The sequence below is a fragment of the Coregonus lavaretus genome, assembly GCF_964263955.1.
Source record: "Coregonus lavaretus genome assembly, contig: HAP1_SCAFFOLD_2435, whole genome shotgun sequence".
Taxonomy (NCBI): Eukaryota; Metazoa; Chordata; class Actinopteri; order Salmoniformes; family Salmonidae; genus Coregonus; species Coregonus lavaretus.
This window is the reverse complement of record NW_028162887.1, coordinates 50,338-64,182: the sequence shown is the minus strand read 5'-3', so window position 1 is coordinate 64,182 and position 13,845 is coordinate 50,338. Positions and strand designations below refer to the sequence as shown.

The 13,845-nt window shown below is 41.9% G+C and overlaps 1 protein-coding gene across 1 annotated transcript in view; it reads left to right on the top strand.

Annotated features, from left to right (window-relative positions):
* Positions 1 to 13,845, top strand: part of LOC311118737 (uncharacterized protein) — a gene marked incomplete at both ends in the record, with an annotated part of 78,410 nt that overhangs the window by 15,128 nt on the left and 49,437 nt on the right. Inside the window, 3 exons of the mRNA XM_084193521.1 lie at positions 8,847 to 9,018; positions 9,475 to 9,553; positions 10,519 to 10,718. Of these exons, the coding sequence (XP_084049647.1) occupies positions 8,847 to 9,018; positions 9,475 to 9,553; positions 10,519 to 10,718 (451 nt within the window). The remainder of the gene's footprint in view (positions 1 to 8,846; positions 9,019 to 9,474; positions 9,554 to 10,518; positions 10,719 to 13,845) is intronic.

The following is a 13,845-nucleotide window of genomic DNA, read 5'->3' as shown; positions in this document are numbered from 1 at the left end:
AGCTAGGTTATAGGCCTACATCATGATGGAGCAGTGACTGTCTGAAGAGGAACAGGCTGTCTTACCGTAGTGAGCTAGGTTATAGACCTACATCATGATGGAGCAGTGACTGTCTGAAGAGGAACAGGCTGTCTTACTGTAGTGAGCTAGGTTATAGGCCTACATCATGATGGAGCAGTGACTGGCTGATGAGGAACAGGTTGTCTTACTGTAGTGAGCTAGGTTATAGGCCTACATCATGATGGAGCAGTGACTGGCTGATGAGGAACAGGTTGTCTTACTGTAGTGAGCTAGGTTATAGGCCTACATCATGATGGAGCAGTGACTGTCTGAAGAGGAACAGGCTGTCTTACTGTAGTGAGCTAGGTTATAGGCCTACATCATGATGGAGCAGTGACTGGCTGAAGAGGAACAGGCTGTCTTACCGTAGTGAGCTAGGTTATAGGCCTACATCATGATGGAGCAGTGACTGTCTGAAGAGGAACAGGCTGTCTTACTGTAGTGAGCTAGGTTATAGGCCTACATCATGATGGAGCAGTGACTGTCTGAAGAGGAACAGGCTGTCTTACTGTAGTGAGCTAGGTTATAGGCCTACATCATGATGGAGCAGTGACTGTCTGAAGAGGAACAGGCTGTCTTACTGTAGTGAGCTAGGTTATAGGCCTACATCATGATGGAGCAGTGACTGTCTGAAGAGGAACAGGCTGTCTTACTCTAGTGAGCTAGGTTATAGGCCTACATCATGATGGAGCAGTGACTGTCTGAAGAGGAACAGGCTGTCTTACCGTAGTGAGCTAGGTTATAGGCCTACATCATGATGGAGCAGTGACTGTCTGAAGAGGAACAGGCTGTCTTACCGTAGTGAGCTAGGTTATAGGCCTACATCATGATGGAGCAGTGACTGTCTGAAGAGGAACAGGCTGTCTTACTGTAGTGAGCTAGGTTATAGGCCTACATCATGATGGAGCAGTGACTGTCTGAAGAGGAACAGGCTGTCTTACTGTAGTGAGCTAGGTTATAGGCCTACATCATGATGGAGCAGTGACTGTCTGAAGAGGAACAGGCTGTCTTACTGTAGTGAGCTAGGTTATAGGCCTACATCATGATAGAGCAGTGACTGGCTGAAGAGGAACAGGCTGTCTTACTGTAGTGAGCTAGGTTATAGGCCTACATCATGATGGAGCAGTGACTGTCTGAAGAGGAACAGGCTGTCTTACCGTAGTGAGCTAGGTTATAGGCCTACATCATGATGGAGCAGTGACTGTCTGAAGAGGAACAGGCTGTCTTACTGTAGTGAGCTAGGTTATAGGCCTACATCATGATGGAGCAGTGACTGGCTGATGAGGAACAGGCTGTCTTACTGTAGTGAGCTAGGTTATAGGCCTACATCATGATGGAGCAGTGACTGTCTGAAGAGGAACAGGCTGTCTTACTGTAGTGAGCTAGGTTATAGGCCTACATCATGATAGCAGTGACTGGCTGAAGAGGAACAGGCTGTCTTACTGTAGTGAGCTAGGTTATAGGCCTACATCATGATGGAGCAGTGACTGTCTGAAGAGGAACAGGCTGTCTTACCGTAGTGAGCTAGGTTATAGGCCTACATCATGATAGAGCAGTGACTGGCTGAAGAGGAACAGGCTGTCTTACCGTAGTGAGCTAGGTTATAGGCCTACATCATGATGGAGCAGTGACTGTCTGATGAGGAACAGGCTGTCTTACTGTAGTGAGCTAGGTTATAGGCCTACATCATGATGGAGCAGTGACTGGCTGATGAGGAACAGGTTGTCTTACTGTAGTGAGCTAGGTTATAGGCCTACATCATGATGGAGCAGTGACTGTCTGATGAGGAACAGGCTGTCTTACTGTAGTGAGCTAGGTTATAGGCCTACATCATGATGGAGCAGTGACTGGCTGATAAGGAACAGGCTGTCTTACTGTAGTGAGCTAGGTTATAGGCCTACATCATGATGGAGCAGTGACTGTCTGATGAGGAACAGGCTGTCTTACTGTAGTGAGCTAGGTTATAGGCCTACATCATGATGGAGCAGTGACTGTCTGATGAGGAACAGGCTGTCTCACTGTAGTGAGCTAGGTTATAGGCCTACATCATGATGGAGCAGTGACTGTCTGATGAGGAACAGGCTGTCTTACTGTAGTGAGCTAGGTTATAGGCCTACATCATGATGGAGCAGTGACTGTCTGATGAGGAACAGGCTGTCTTACTGTAGTGAGCTAGGTTATAGGCCTACATCATGATGGAGCAGTGACTGTCTGAAGAGGAACAGGCTGTCTTACTGTAGTGAGCTAGGTTATAGGCCTACATCATGATGGAGCAGTGACTGTCTGATGAGGAACAGGCTGTCTCACTGTAGTGAGCTAGGTTATAGGCCTACATCATGGGCTGGATAGAAGCAGTCTACCGTCTTCAGAACGGGATAATAATTGCTTTATTTGCCTCAGAAAAATAAGCAATATTGTTTGTTCTATCTCTCATAAAGCCACAACAACTTTAGGACAACACTTTCATAAACTAGAATATTTGGGAAATAAGCTGCTGTTCATAACTTTAACTTGTATTAAAGCTTTTATGATAGACCTAGTAGAAGGATAGGTTATTGACCATTTGTTATGATAGTTAATGTGTCACTCCAGTCTCCTTTTTACCTCATGTAACACCTGATATACATAACAAAAGACACATCTCTATAGGTGGTCCAGGTAAGTCATGGCATAGCTGGTTACCGTCCTGCTGTGTGCTGTCCTGCTGTGTGCTGTCCTGCTGTGTGCTGTCCTGCTGTGTGCTGTCCTGCTGTGTGCTGTCCTGCTGTGTGCTGTCCTGCTGTGTGCTGTCCTGCTGTGTGCTGTCCTGCTGTGTGCTGTCCTGCCGTGTGCTGTCCTGCTGTGTGCTGTCCTGCTGTGTGCTGTCCTGCTGTGTGCTGTCCTGCTGTGTGCTGTCCTGCTGTGTGCTGTCCTGCTGTGTGCTGTCCTGCTGTGTGCTGTCCTGCTGTGTGCTGTCCTGCCGTGTGCTGTCCTGCTGTGCGTTGCGGTGCCAGTCAAGTTGAAATAGGCTAAACCATCGTTTGTCACATCACGATGCCGTCGCCGTCGACGATGGCTGTCAATCATCGTCTGTTGACGATGCTATCGTAATATCGCCCAATCATATTACAGCGCCTTCAGAAAGTATTTACACCCGTTGACTTATTCCACATTTTATTGTGTTACAGCCTGAACTTAAAATGGATTACATTGAGATTTTTGGTCACTGGCCTACACACAATACCCCATAATGTCAAAGTGGACTTAGCCAAATACATTTAAACTCCGTTTTTCACAATTCCTTACATTTAATCCTAGTAAAAATTCCCTGTCTTAGGTCAGTTAAGATCACTACTTTATTTTAAGAATGTGAAATGTCAGAATAATAGTAGAGAGAATGATTTATTTCAGCTTTTATTTTTTTCATCACATTCCCAGTGGGTCAGAAGTTTACATACACTCAATTAGTATTTGGTGGCATTGCCTTTACATTGTTTAACTTGGGTCAAACATTTCGGGTAGCCTTCCACAAGCTTCCCACAATAAGTTGGGTGAATTTTGGCCCATTCCTCCTGACAGACCTGGTGTAACTGAGTCAGGTTTGTAGGCCTCCTTGCTCGCACACGCTTTTTCAGTTATGCCCACACATTTGTATAGGATTGAGGTCAGGACTTTGTGATGGCCACTCCAATACCTTGACGTTGTTCTCCTTAAGCCATTTTGCCACAACTTTGGAAGTATGCTTGGGGTCATTGTCCATTTGGAAGACCCATTTGCGACCAAGCTTTAAGTTCCTGACTGATGTCTTGAGATGTTGCTTCAATCTATCCACATAATTTTCCTTCCTCATGATGCCATCTATTTTGTGAAGTGCACCAGTCCCTCCTGCAGCAAATTTCAAGCACAGATTCAAAGAAGAGCACCTATTGGTGGATGGGTAATAAAATAAAAAGCAGAGATTGAATATCCCTTTGAGCATGGTGAAGGTATTAATTACACTTTGGATGGTGTATCAATACACCCAGTCACTACAAAGATACAGGCATCCTTCCTAACTCGGTTGCAGGAGAGGAAGGAAACCGCTCAGGGATTTCACCATGAGACCAATGGTAACTTTTAAAAATAGTTAGAGTTTAATGGCCTTGATAGGAGAAACTGTAGATGTATCAACAACATTGTAGTTACTCCACAATACTAACCTAATTGACAGAGTGGAAAGAAGGAAGCCTGTAAAGATTAAAAAAAAAAAAAAAACATATCCAAAACTTGCATCCTATAAAAATTATGGCAAAGCAATTCACTGAATACAAAGTTATGTTTGGGTCAAATCCAATACAACACATTACTGTGTACCGCTCTCCATATTTTCAAGCATAATGGTGGCTCCATCAAGTTATGGGTATGCTTGTAATCGTTAAGGACTGGGGAGTTGTTCAGGATAAAAAAGAAACTGAATGGAGCTAAGCACAGGCAAAGCCCTAGAGGAAAACCTGTTTCAGTCTGCTATCCACCAGACACTGGGAGATGAATTCACCTTTCAGTAGGACAATAATCTAAAACACAAGGCCAAATCTACACTGGAGTTGCTTACCAAGAAGACAGTGAATGTTCTTGAGTGGCCGAGTTACAGTTTTGACTTAAATCTGCTTGAAAATCCATGGCAAGACCTGAAAATGGGTGTCTGGCAATGATCAATGAATTTGACAGAGCCTGAAGAATTTTGAAAAGAATAATGGGCAAATGTTGCACAATCCAGGTGTGGAAATCTCTTAGAGACTTACCTAGAAATACACTCAGTTGTAATTGCTGCCAAAGGTGCTTCTACAAAGTATTGACTTAGGAGTGTGAATACTTATGTAAATGAGATATTTCTGTATTTAATTTTCAATACATTTGCAAAAATTTCTAAAAATATGTTTTCACTTTGTCATTATGGATTGTTGTTTGTAGATGGGTGAGAATTACAGATATTTTTTAATCCATTCTGAATTGAGGCTGTAACACAACAAACTGTGGAGTAAATCCAGAGATGTAAATATTTTCTGAAGGTACTGTATATAGTTCACTACTTTTGACCAGAGTCTTATTGGGCCTATATAGAGAATAGGGTGCCATTTGGGACGCAGTCCAGGATATATTCCTATAGTCCTGAAATTATTCAGGTCCTAGATTAGCCTAGTGAGTCATTCAGGTCCTAGATTAGCCTAGTAGTCAACACATTTCACCTTCATCTTGACCCAGTTGTGAATTGCAGCCCATAAAGTGTGAGAATTATTTGTTTTGTCAAGTATAAATAACATTTATATGCAATAAGGGTGATATGCTGGCTTCCACTGCTGTGTTGTGGCGTTTTATTAGGACATTTAAAGCCTGTGTAGAACATAATTATTTGTTTGCATAGTTACAGCTTTGGAGCAACCTAATGGCCAATATGTCAGAATGTTGTGTGGTTTTAGTTTGGGTATTTTAGCTAACTGAAATTGTTAGTTATTATGTTCGGTTATTAGTCAAATTCAAATTCAAATTTGAACAAAAATGTGATGGATTAATTGTTCAATTAAAATAAATTATATTGTGGTTCATACCCTTTCCAAAGACAGGTAGTGCATATTTAAAATACAAAGGTGAACTGAGATCAATTATACTTTTCTTCACAACACGATTCTACTTTGAAATGACCTCAACATTGTTGTAGACTCACTTACTACAGGCCAGGGATCCCCCTTACTACAGGCCAGGGATCCCCCTTACTACAGGCCAGGGATCCCCCTTGATATGACATCGGTTGATAATCCATCTATAGAGACCATTGTTATATGAGTCAACATACCCTTATTCACCCATCATTTAGAAGAATGCTCCCTGAGTGATGCTATAGTTGAAATCAGCACAATGCTACAGTATAGATTCCTCAGTCAGCAGCACATTGTTGAATGGTGATCAATATCCTCCACCTCTTGCTACAGTACAGCATGGCTACGGCTATATGTTTTCCTTATGTACTGGACAGACCTGGGTTCAAATACTACTTGAAATCTTTCAGATACTTATAGTGTTTGGTCTAACCTGCCAGGAGTGCCAGATGGGCGGGGTTTGGGAGTGCCAGATGGGCGGGGTTTGGGAGTGCCAGATGGGTGGGGTTTGGGAGTGCCAGATGGGCGGGGTTTGGGAGTGCCAGATGGGCGGGGTTTGGGAGTGCCAGATGGGTGGGGTTTGGGAGTGCCAGATGGGCGGGGTTTGGGAGTGCCAGATGGGCGGGGTTTGGGAGTGCCAGATGGGCGGGGTTTGGGAGTGCCAGATGGGCGGGGTTTGGGAGTGCCAGATGGGCGGGGTTTGGGAGTGCCAGATGGGTGGGGTTTGGGAGTGCCAGATGGGCGGGGTTTGGGAGTGCCAGATGGGCGGGGTTTGGGAGTCCTAGATGGGCAGGGTTTGCAGGTTTGCGGTTATGATATTAGTTTCGTTGCGCCAGGCAAGCTCAACCAAATCAAATCAAATTGTTTTTGTCACATACATACTTCCTAAACAACAGTGAAATGCTTACTTAAGGGCCCTTCCCAACAATGCAGAGAGAAAGAAAATAGAGAAATAATAGAAAAGTAAAATTGGTAATAATAATGCACAGATAATGTATTTAATATTATTTCAAATAGTATTTGAACCCAGATGTGGTACTGAATGGCTGTGTGCAGTTGTTCATGTGATTTCCACGTGACAACAACTGTATTAGACCCAACAATGATAATGTGTTTTCACAATTAGATAAGCTGCCTATAGATCTGTGGTTACAGTGACTGGTGCCACCTTTACTGTGAGGTGAAGAACAATATGTAACACAGGATTAGATATTGCACATTCTATCCAATGTATATGCTGATGCAACAGACATAACGTACATCATGTAATGTATGCAATGCAATGCAACACAATGCAAACATGCAATACTCTGTCCTATTGCCAATGTTGAAAAACCTCTACTATTTCTGATACGATGTCAGTCATTGAAGCGAGAGAGTATTCACCCTGTATTGATTCAATGTACAGTATTGAGGCGTATCTCAACTCAATCAATTATTTAACCAGCCGTTTCACCTCTTTCCATCAATGAGAACTAAAAGTAAACACAATGTGTTGTTAAATGTTCATATTCTATGTGCTGTATGATATAATGTGTTATCTACAGTGGGGAAAAAAAGTATTTAGTCAGCCACCAATTGTGCAAGTTCTCCCACTTAAAAAGATGAGAGAGGCCTGTAATTTTCATCATAGGTACACGTCAACTATGACAGACAAAATGAGAAAAAAAATTCCTGAAAATCACATTGTAGGATTTTTAATGAATTTATTTGCAAATTATGGTGGAAAATAAGTATTTGGTCAATAACAAAAGTTTCTCAATACTTTGTTATATACCCTTTGTTGGCAATGACACAGGTCAAACGTTTTCTGTAAGTCTTCACAAGGTTTTCACACACTGTTGCTGGTATTTTGGCCCATTCCTCCATGCAGATCTCCTCTAAAGCAGTGATGTTTTGGGGCTGTCGCTGGGCAACACGGACTTTCAACTCCCTCCAAAGATTTTCTATGGGGTTGAGATCTGGAGACTGGCTAGGCCACTCCAGGACCTTGAAATGCTTCTTACGAAGCCACTCCTTTGTTGCCCGGGCGGTGTGTTTGGGATCATTGTCATGCTGAAAGACCCAGCCACGTTTCATCTTCAATGCCCTTGCTGATGGAAGGAGGTTTTCACTCAAAATCTCACGATACATGGCCCCATTCGTTCTTTCCTTTACACGGATCAGTCGTCCTGGTCCCTTTGCAGAAAAACAGCCCCAAAGCATGATGTTTCCACCCCCATGCTTCACAGTAGGTATGGTGTTCTTTGGATGCAACTCAGCATTCTTTGTCCTCCAAACACGACAAGTTGAGTTTTTACCAAAAAGTTCTATTTTGGTTTCATCTGACCATATGACATTCTCCCAATCCTCTTCTGGATCATCCAAATGCACTCTAGCAAACTTCAGACGGGCCTGGACATGTACTGGCTTAAGCAGGTGGACACGTCTGGCACTGCAGGATTTGAGTCCCTGACGCCGTAGTTTGTTACTGATGGTAGGCTTTGTTACTTTGGTCCCAGCTCTCTGCAGGTCATTCACTAGGTCCCCCCGTGTGGTTCTGGGATTTTTGCTCACCGTTCTTGTGATAATTTTGACCCCACGTGGTGAGATCTTGCGTGGAGCCCCAGATCGAGGGAGATTATCAGTGGTCTTGTATGTCTTCCATTTCCTAATAATTGCTCCCACAGTTGATTTCTTCAAACCAAGCTGCTTACCTATTGCAGATTCAGTCTTCCCAGCCTGGTGCAGGTCTACAATTTTGTTTCTGGTGTCCTTTGACAGCTCTTTGGTCTTGGCCATAGTGGAGTTTGGAGTGTGACTGTTTGAGGTTGTGGACAGGTGTCTTTTATACTGATAACAAGTTCAAACAGGTGCCATTAATACAGGTAACGAGTGGAGGACAGAGGAGCCTCTTAAAGAAGAAGTTACAGGTCTGTGAGAGCCAGAAATCTTGCTTGTTTGTAGGTGACCAAATACTTATTTTCCACCATAATTTGCAAAAAAATCATTAAAAATCCTACAATGTGATTTTCTGGATTTTTTTTCCTCATTTTGTCTGTCATAGTTGACGTGTACCTATGATGAAAATTACAGGCCTCTCTCATCTTTTTAAGTGGGAGAACTTGCACAATTGGTGGCTGACTAAATACTTTTTTCCCCCACTGTATGTTAATATATGTCATTTATTCCCAGGGACGTGGTGTGAACTGAGCATTGACGAGTGTGTGTCGAACCCATGCCAAAACAGCGGGAGGTGCGTGGATGGTCCCAATCGATACCAGTGCTTATGTGCTACAGGCTTCATGGGTTTCCACTGCGAGACCAACATTGATGAATGCATGTCAGGCCCCTGTCTTCACGGGAGGTACACAACGGAAGCTTTCATTATCAGTAGAACTGTTAGTGCTTCTCCTGCTGAAAATAAAACATAGATCCAGGGTAGGATATGTGTGTTCTTTATAAAGATAAAGTGTTGTTTTTTTAAAGGGGGGAAATGGTTGCAGAAATTGAGGATATAAATGGTGTGTAATGGTGTGTAATGGTGTGTAATGGTGTGTAATTGTGTGTAATGGCGTGTAATGGGAAATAGTGCTTGTGTACTTTACACACGTCCTATCTGCATGTCAGTTTGACCTTTATTACCTCAGTTTAAATTCCCATGAAATAGTGATTTCAGATATTTGCCTTCTCTCAGTGTTTTGTCTTTTAATATACTAGAGACCTACACCGGAGTGGGAACTGGGGCTTGGTAATGCTATATAGGTCTGTTTTGTTCCTCTGTTTTTTAATACATTTAGAAAGTTTCTCTCCATCTTCCCAGGTGCATTGATGGAGTGGATGTGTATCACTGCCAGTGTGAATGGGGATGGACTGGTGCCAGATGTGAAACTAACACTGATGTGAGTTGAGCTTTATGATAGTTGGGTATCTGGTAAGACCATCCTACATGGGACTCATCATTACATAACATGGTCTCGTTAGAATATGTTAAAATAGTGTCATTTCGCTAAACATTGTAGTTATATGTCACCCAAACTGACATGAGTTATTTGTCATTTACAGTGACATATGACTTATATTTCACTATGGACACAAGTTTTATATTTTGGAATAGTGACTGTGCATCGCATCTCCTTATTATACAACATTCCGAAACATGCGAACCAGGAAGATCAAGATGATTAGTCACCATTCTAATCAGACCAGAGCTGCTCCAGTGTACCGTCTCTCCTCTTTCCCATCCACAATCATATCGATTCTCCTACAGCATCAGTCAATTGAGCTACATGATCATGTAAGCATTGTATAAATACCTGATTAAAAGGAATCGCCTCACCCTAATCCCTAATTGATTTTAATACCCAGCCCAGCTTCAGTAGGCCTCTAGAGAGAGAACACTGGGCTGATAGAATAGAATGCTAATGCAGCCGGAATGTCTCCCTGAGGTTCCGCTCTGGAATGCACAATCAGAGGCTCTTATTGTCTCCACTTAAAGACACCATTCTAATCTAGAATTCTGCACATACTCTTTTAACTCGTCATCCAACATAGTCAATTACGGATTTTAACAGTCATGTTTTCATATGCAGGCCTATGTATTCATATTCAAGTCATTCTCTTACGATATTGTTTATCTATATATCTGTGTTAGTACCACCTTGCAGTTGTGGATATTTATAGTTACCATGTTCGTGTAGAGTAGGTGTGCTAATCTAGGATCAGGCCCCCCTGCCCATGTAATATCAATAATATGATCTAAAAGGTAAACGTGATCTTATCCTACAACAGCACTCCTACTCTGAGACACTTTATAAATACAGGCCCCGGTCTCGTGTTTTACTTGATGCTATTTTCCCATCTACAGGAGTGTTCTTCCAGTCCGTGTCTGAATGGTGGGTCCTGTGTGGACCTGGTTGATAAATATGCATGTTTCTGTCTGGATGGATACAGTGGAAAGAACTGTGACATTGACATAGACGTCTGTCTAGAAACCCCCACCAATGTCTCCCTGTGTTTAAATGGAGGGACTTGTCTCGATGGCGAAGGGTCCAATTTCACCTGCAGGTCAGTGAATCTATTCATCCTGTAGTCATGTGTATGTATAATACATATCAATATATACATATCTGTATTTAATATGTACATGTAGAAACTTTGATTATTTTATATATATATATACTTTTGCTCCAAGGACTCATTTGAATAATCCATTGTAAAGACTCATAGATGCTTATAACAAGTTACAAAGCCTGATACCTGTTGGCTGTAAGTGAAGTGGTACAACATTATCCACTGTTATGAAATGCATGTTTTGACACAGTCTATGTATTATGAGTTCAGTTAAATCACCGCCTCCAATCAGACTAAAGTCACGCTGCCCCCTCTTCGCTCAGATTGAGATGCATCTGATTGGTTTAATGTCATGTTGCCACAGCAACAGAACCATGTCATGTCATTTCCTATTAACACCCTCTCCCTCCCCTGTGTGATGGATGAAGTCTATCTCAATCAGAGGAGGCTGGTCTCACTTTAAACCAGAGGACTGTTCATAGTAATGACTGGAATGGAATTAATGAAACACTTCCAAACACATCAAAACACAATGGTTTCCATCCGTTTGTCACCGTTCCGTTGATTCCAGTCCAGCCATTACTATGAGCCGTCCTCCTTCCCTTCACATTCTGATTACGGACAGAACCTGCACTGCAGTAACAGGGTGTAGATTTACCACGGCGTGGGTCCCTCGACGTCTTGCTGTTAATTACATTGTCTTAGCTTTAGCACATATGCTCAGGTTCAGGGCCACAAGTCACTGTGCCCTAGTGTAAAGACAGAGGTTCGCGTCCCAAATAGTACCCTATTCCCTACATCTGTTGACCAGAGCCCTACAAGTCCTGGTCTAAAGTAGTGCACTGTAAAGAGGATAGGCTACCAGTTGGGACACAGACATGGAAGGGCTGCCTGTCTGCCTGCAGTAATGTTTTGTCTGTTATCAACAGTTGTCGCGCTGCAGCATCTGGCTCTGTATACTCAATTATCATTCTGTTTGTTTTTGTGAAACGAATGCTGAAGTTGTATGCATATACTTTACTTTCTCGTATGCTAGGTTTGCTTTTGGTTAACAAATGCTGCGTTTTGATGGGTATACAGTATATGCCATATGTTGTAAGTGATTTTGTAAAGAAGGCCTGTTCTATTGTCTCCATTTCCCTGGTGACAAGTCACATGTCAATCTAATGTCTCTTAAACATGCATGACACAATGTGTTGTAATCATAAACTATACGTGAGGGAATAACACTCTTTCTCATTAGATAATGGATACAAGCATGGATGTTATAGGTTGCAACCAGCGACAGACTGCATGTAGTTCAGTCAATTTGGTATATAGAGATCCATCCAATATTATGCGTGGTCTCAGGATTGCAACAGATTGGATGGTTGAATGCGATGTCTGGATTTGATGGCAATTCAACCAGCCTCGGGGACAAGCAGCATGGGGACGGTTTAAATAGCAGTTCAATTTCCTAGCTTGGTTAACAGTTGGATGTGGATGTGTTCCAAATGCCCTTTCTAGTGCACTATATTTTACCAAAACCCAATGGGCCTCTAGTCAAAAGTAGTGCACTGTTTACAGATAGGTTGTAGGGTGGTATTTGGGATGCAAGTAGTGTCTCCTTGAAGTAAGACGTCCGTCCTCAATCTCTTGGTGTCTCCAGAGTCCTATAGGAATGCATTTCAGCCACATTATTATAATACCCATGGACATGAATAGGACGTGATGGTGAGAATGCATTATAGAGATTGTTACTCTATGTTGTGTGTAGTAAAACTGCTTTCCCCGCAAGCTATCACTGTCAATACTGCAGAGTATTTTAGACCAGTTAAATGCAACTTATATGCCACTGCTGAACTTAATACGGTAACACTTTACTTGACACCCAGCACCATAACACGTTATCACCATGTCATAATATTTCATAACAGCTGACATAACTTGTCATAACCTGTTATAATATGGTCATAACACTGTCATGACACATATATTTAGACCTGTTGTGACATATATTTAGTTATTTTATGGCTGGTTATGACACCTACATAAGAGTGTCAAAACCCACAAACCCTACCACCAAAGGTAAAACATTCCATTACACCGTAGCCTACTTGTCTACAGTATGTTTATGTTATATATATATATATATATATATATATATATATATATATATATATATTTTTTTTTAATTATCATTGTAATTGCACACACATTGATGTCAGACATGCACCTACCCCAATGCTCTGTCGCTGATGACTGGGATGAATGCAGGAGCAGATTTCAGGAGCAGGACAAGACACCCTCTTTTTGACTGATGACTGACATAAGGGCATGTACGTGATAGGCCTATCTGGCTCATATGATTATGATGGTCATAATGCTTCTTGACAGTGTCATAGTGTATTTTCTTAGTCCAAGTAAAGTGACAAAGGATGTTCATAATGCTTCATGACTGGATCATAAAGTATATTTTCTACAAGTTATTTAAAATATGATGAAAAAAACATGACTGTAAAGAATTCATTACAACAACAACAAAGGATTCAAGAAACAAACTTTCAAACGAAAATAAACTTATTGGCAGGGAAAAAAATAATGTGAATAAATGTTGGTTTTGACACTCTTATGTAGGTGTCATAATCAGCCATAAAATAATGCATAAAATAATGCAATATATGTCACAACAGGTGTAAATATATGGGTCATGACAGTTATGACCATATGATGACAGGTTATGACAAGTTATGTCAGCTGTTATGACATATTATAACATGGTTATGACCCTGTTATGACACTGGGTGTCAAGTAAAGTGTTACCCTTAATACTGTCTGTATCCTTCAGAAACACAACCATAACCCTATATGGCATGCTTTTTTTTATATGAATGCAGTTATACAGTAGTGATAGACAGTAAGATTATACTCCATAATATACACCCATCTAGTACTGGGTCGGACCCCCCTTTGCCTCCAGAACAGCCTCAATTCTTCGGGGCATGGAAATGTTGCTCAATTTTTATCAAGGGACCTAACGTGTGCCAGGAAAACATTCCCCACACCATTACACCACCGCCACCAGCCTGTACCGTTGACACCTGGCAGGATGGGGCCATGAACTCATACTGCTTATGCCAAA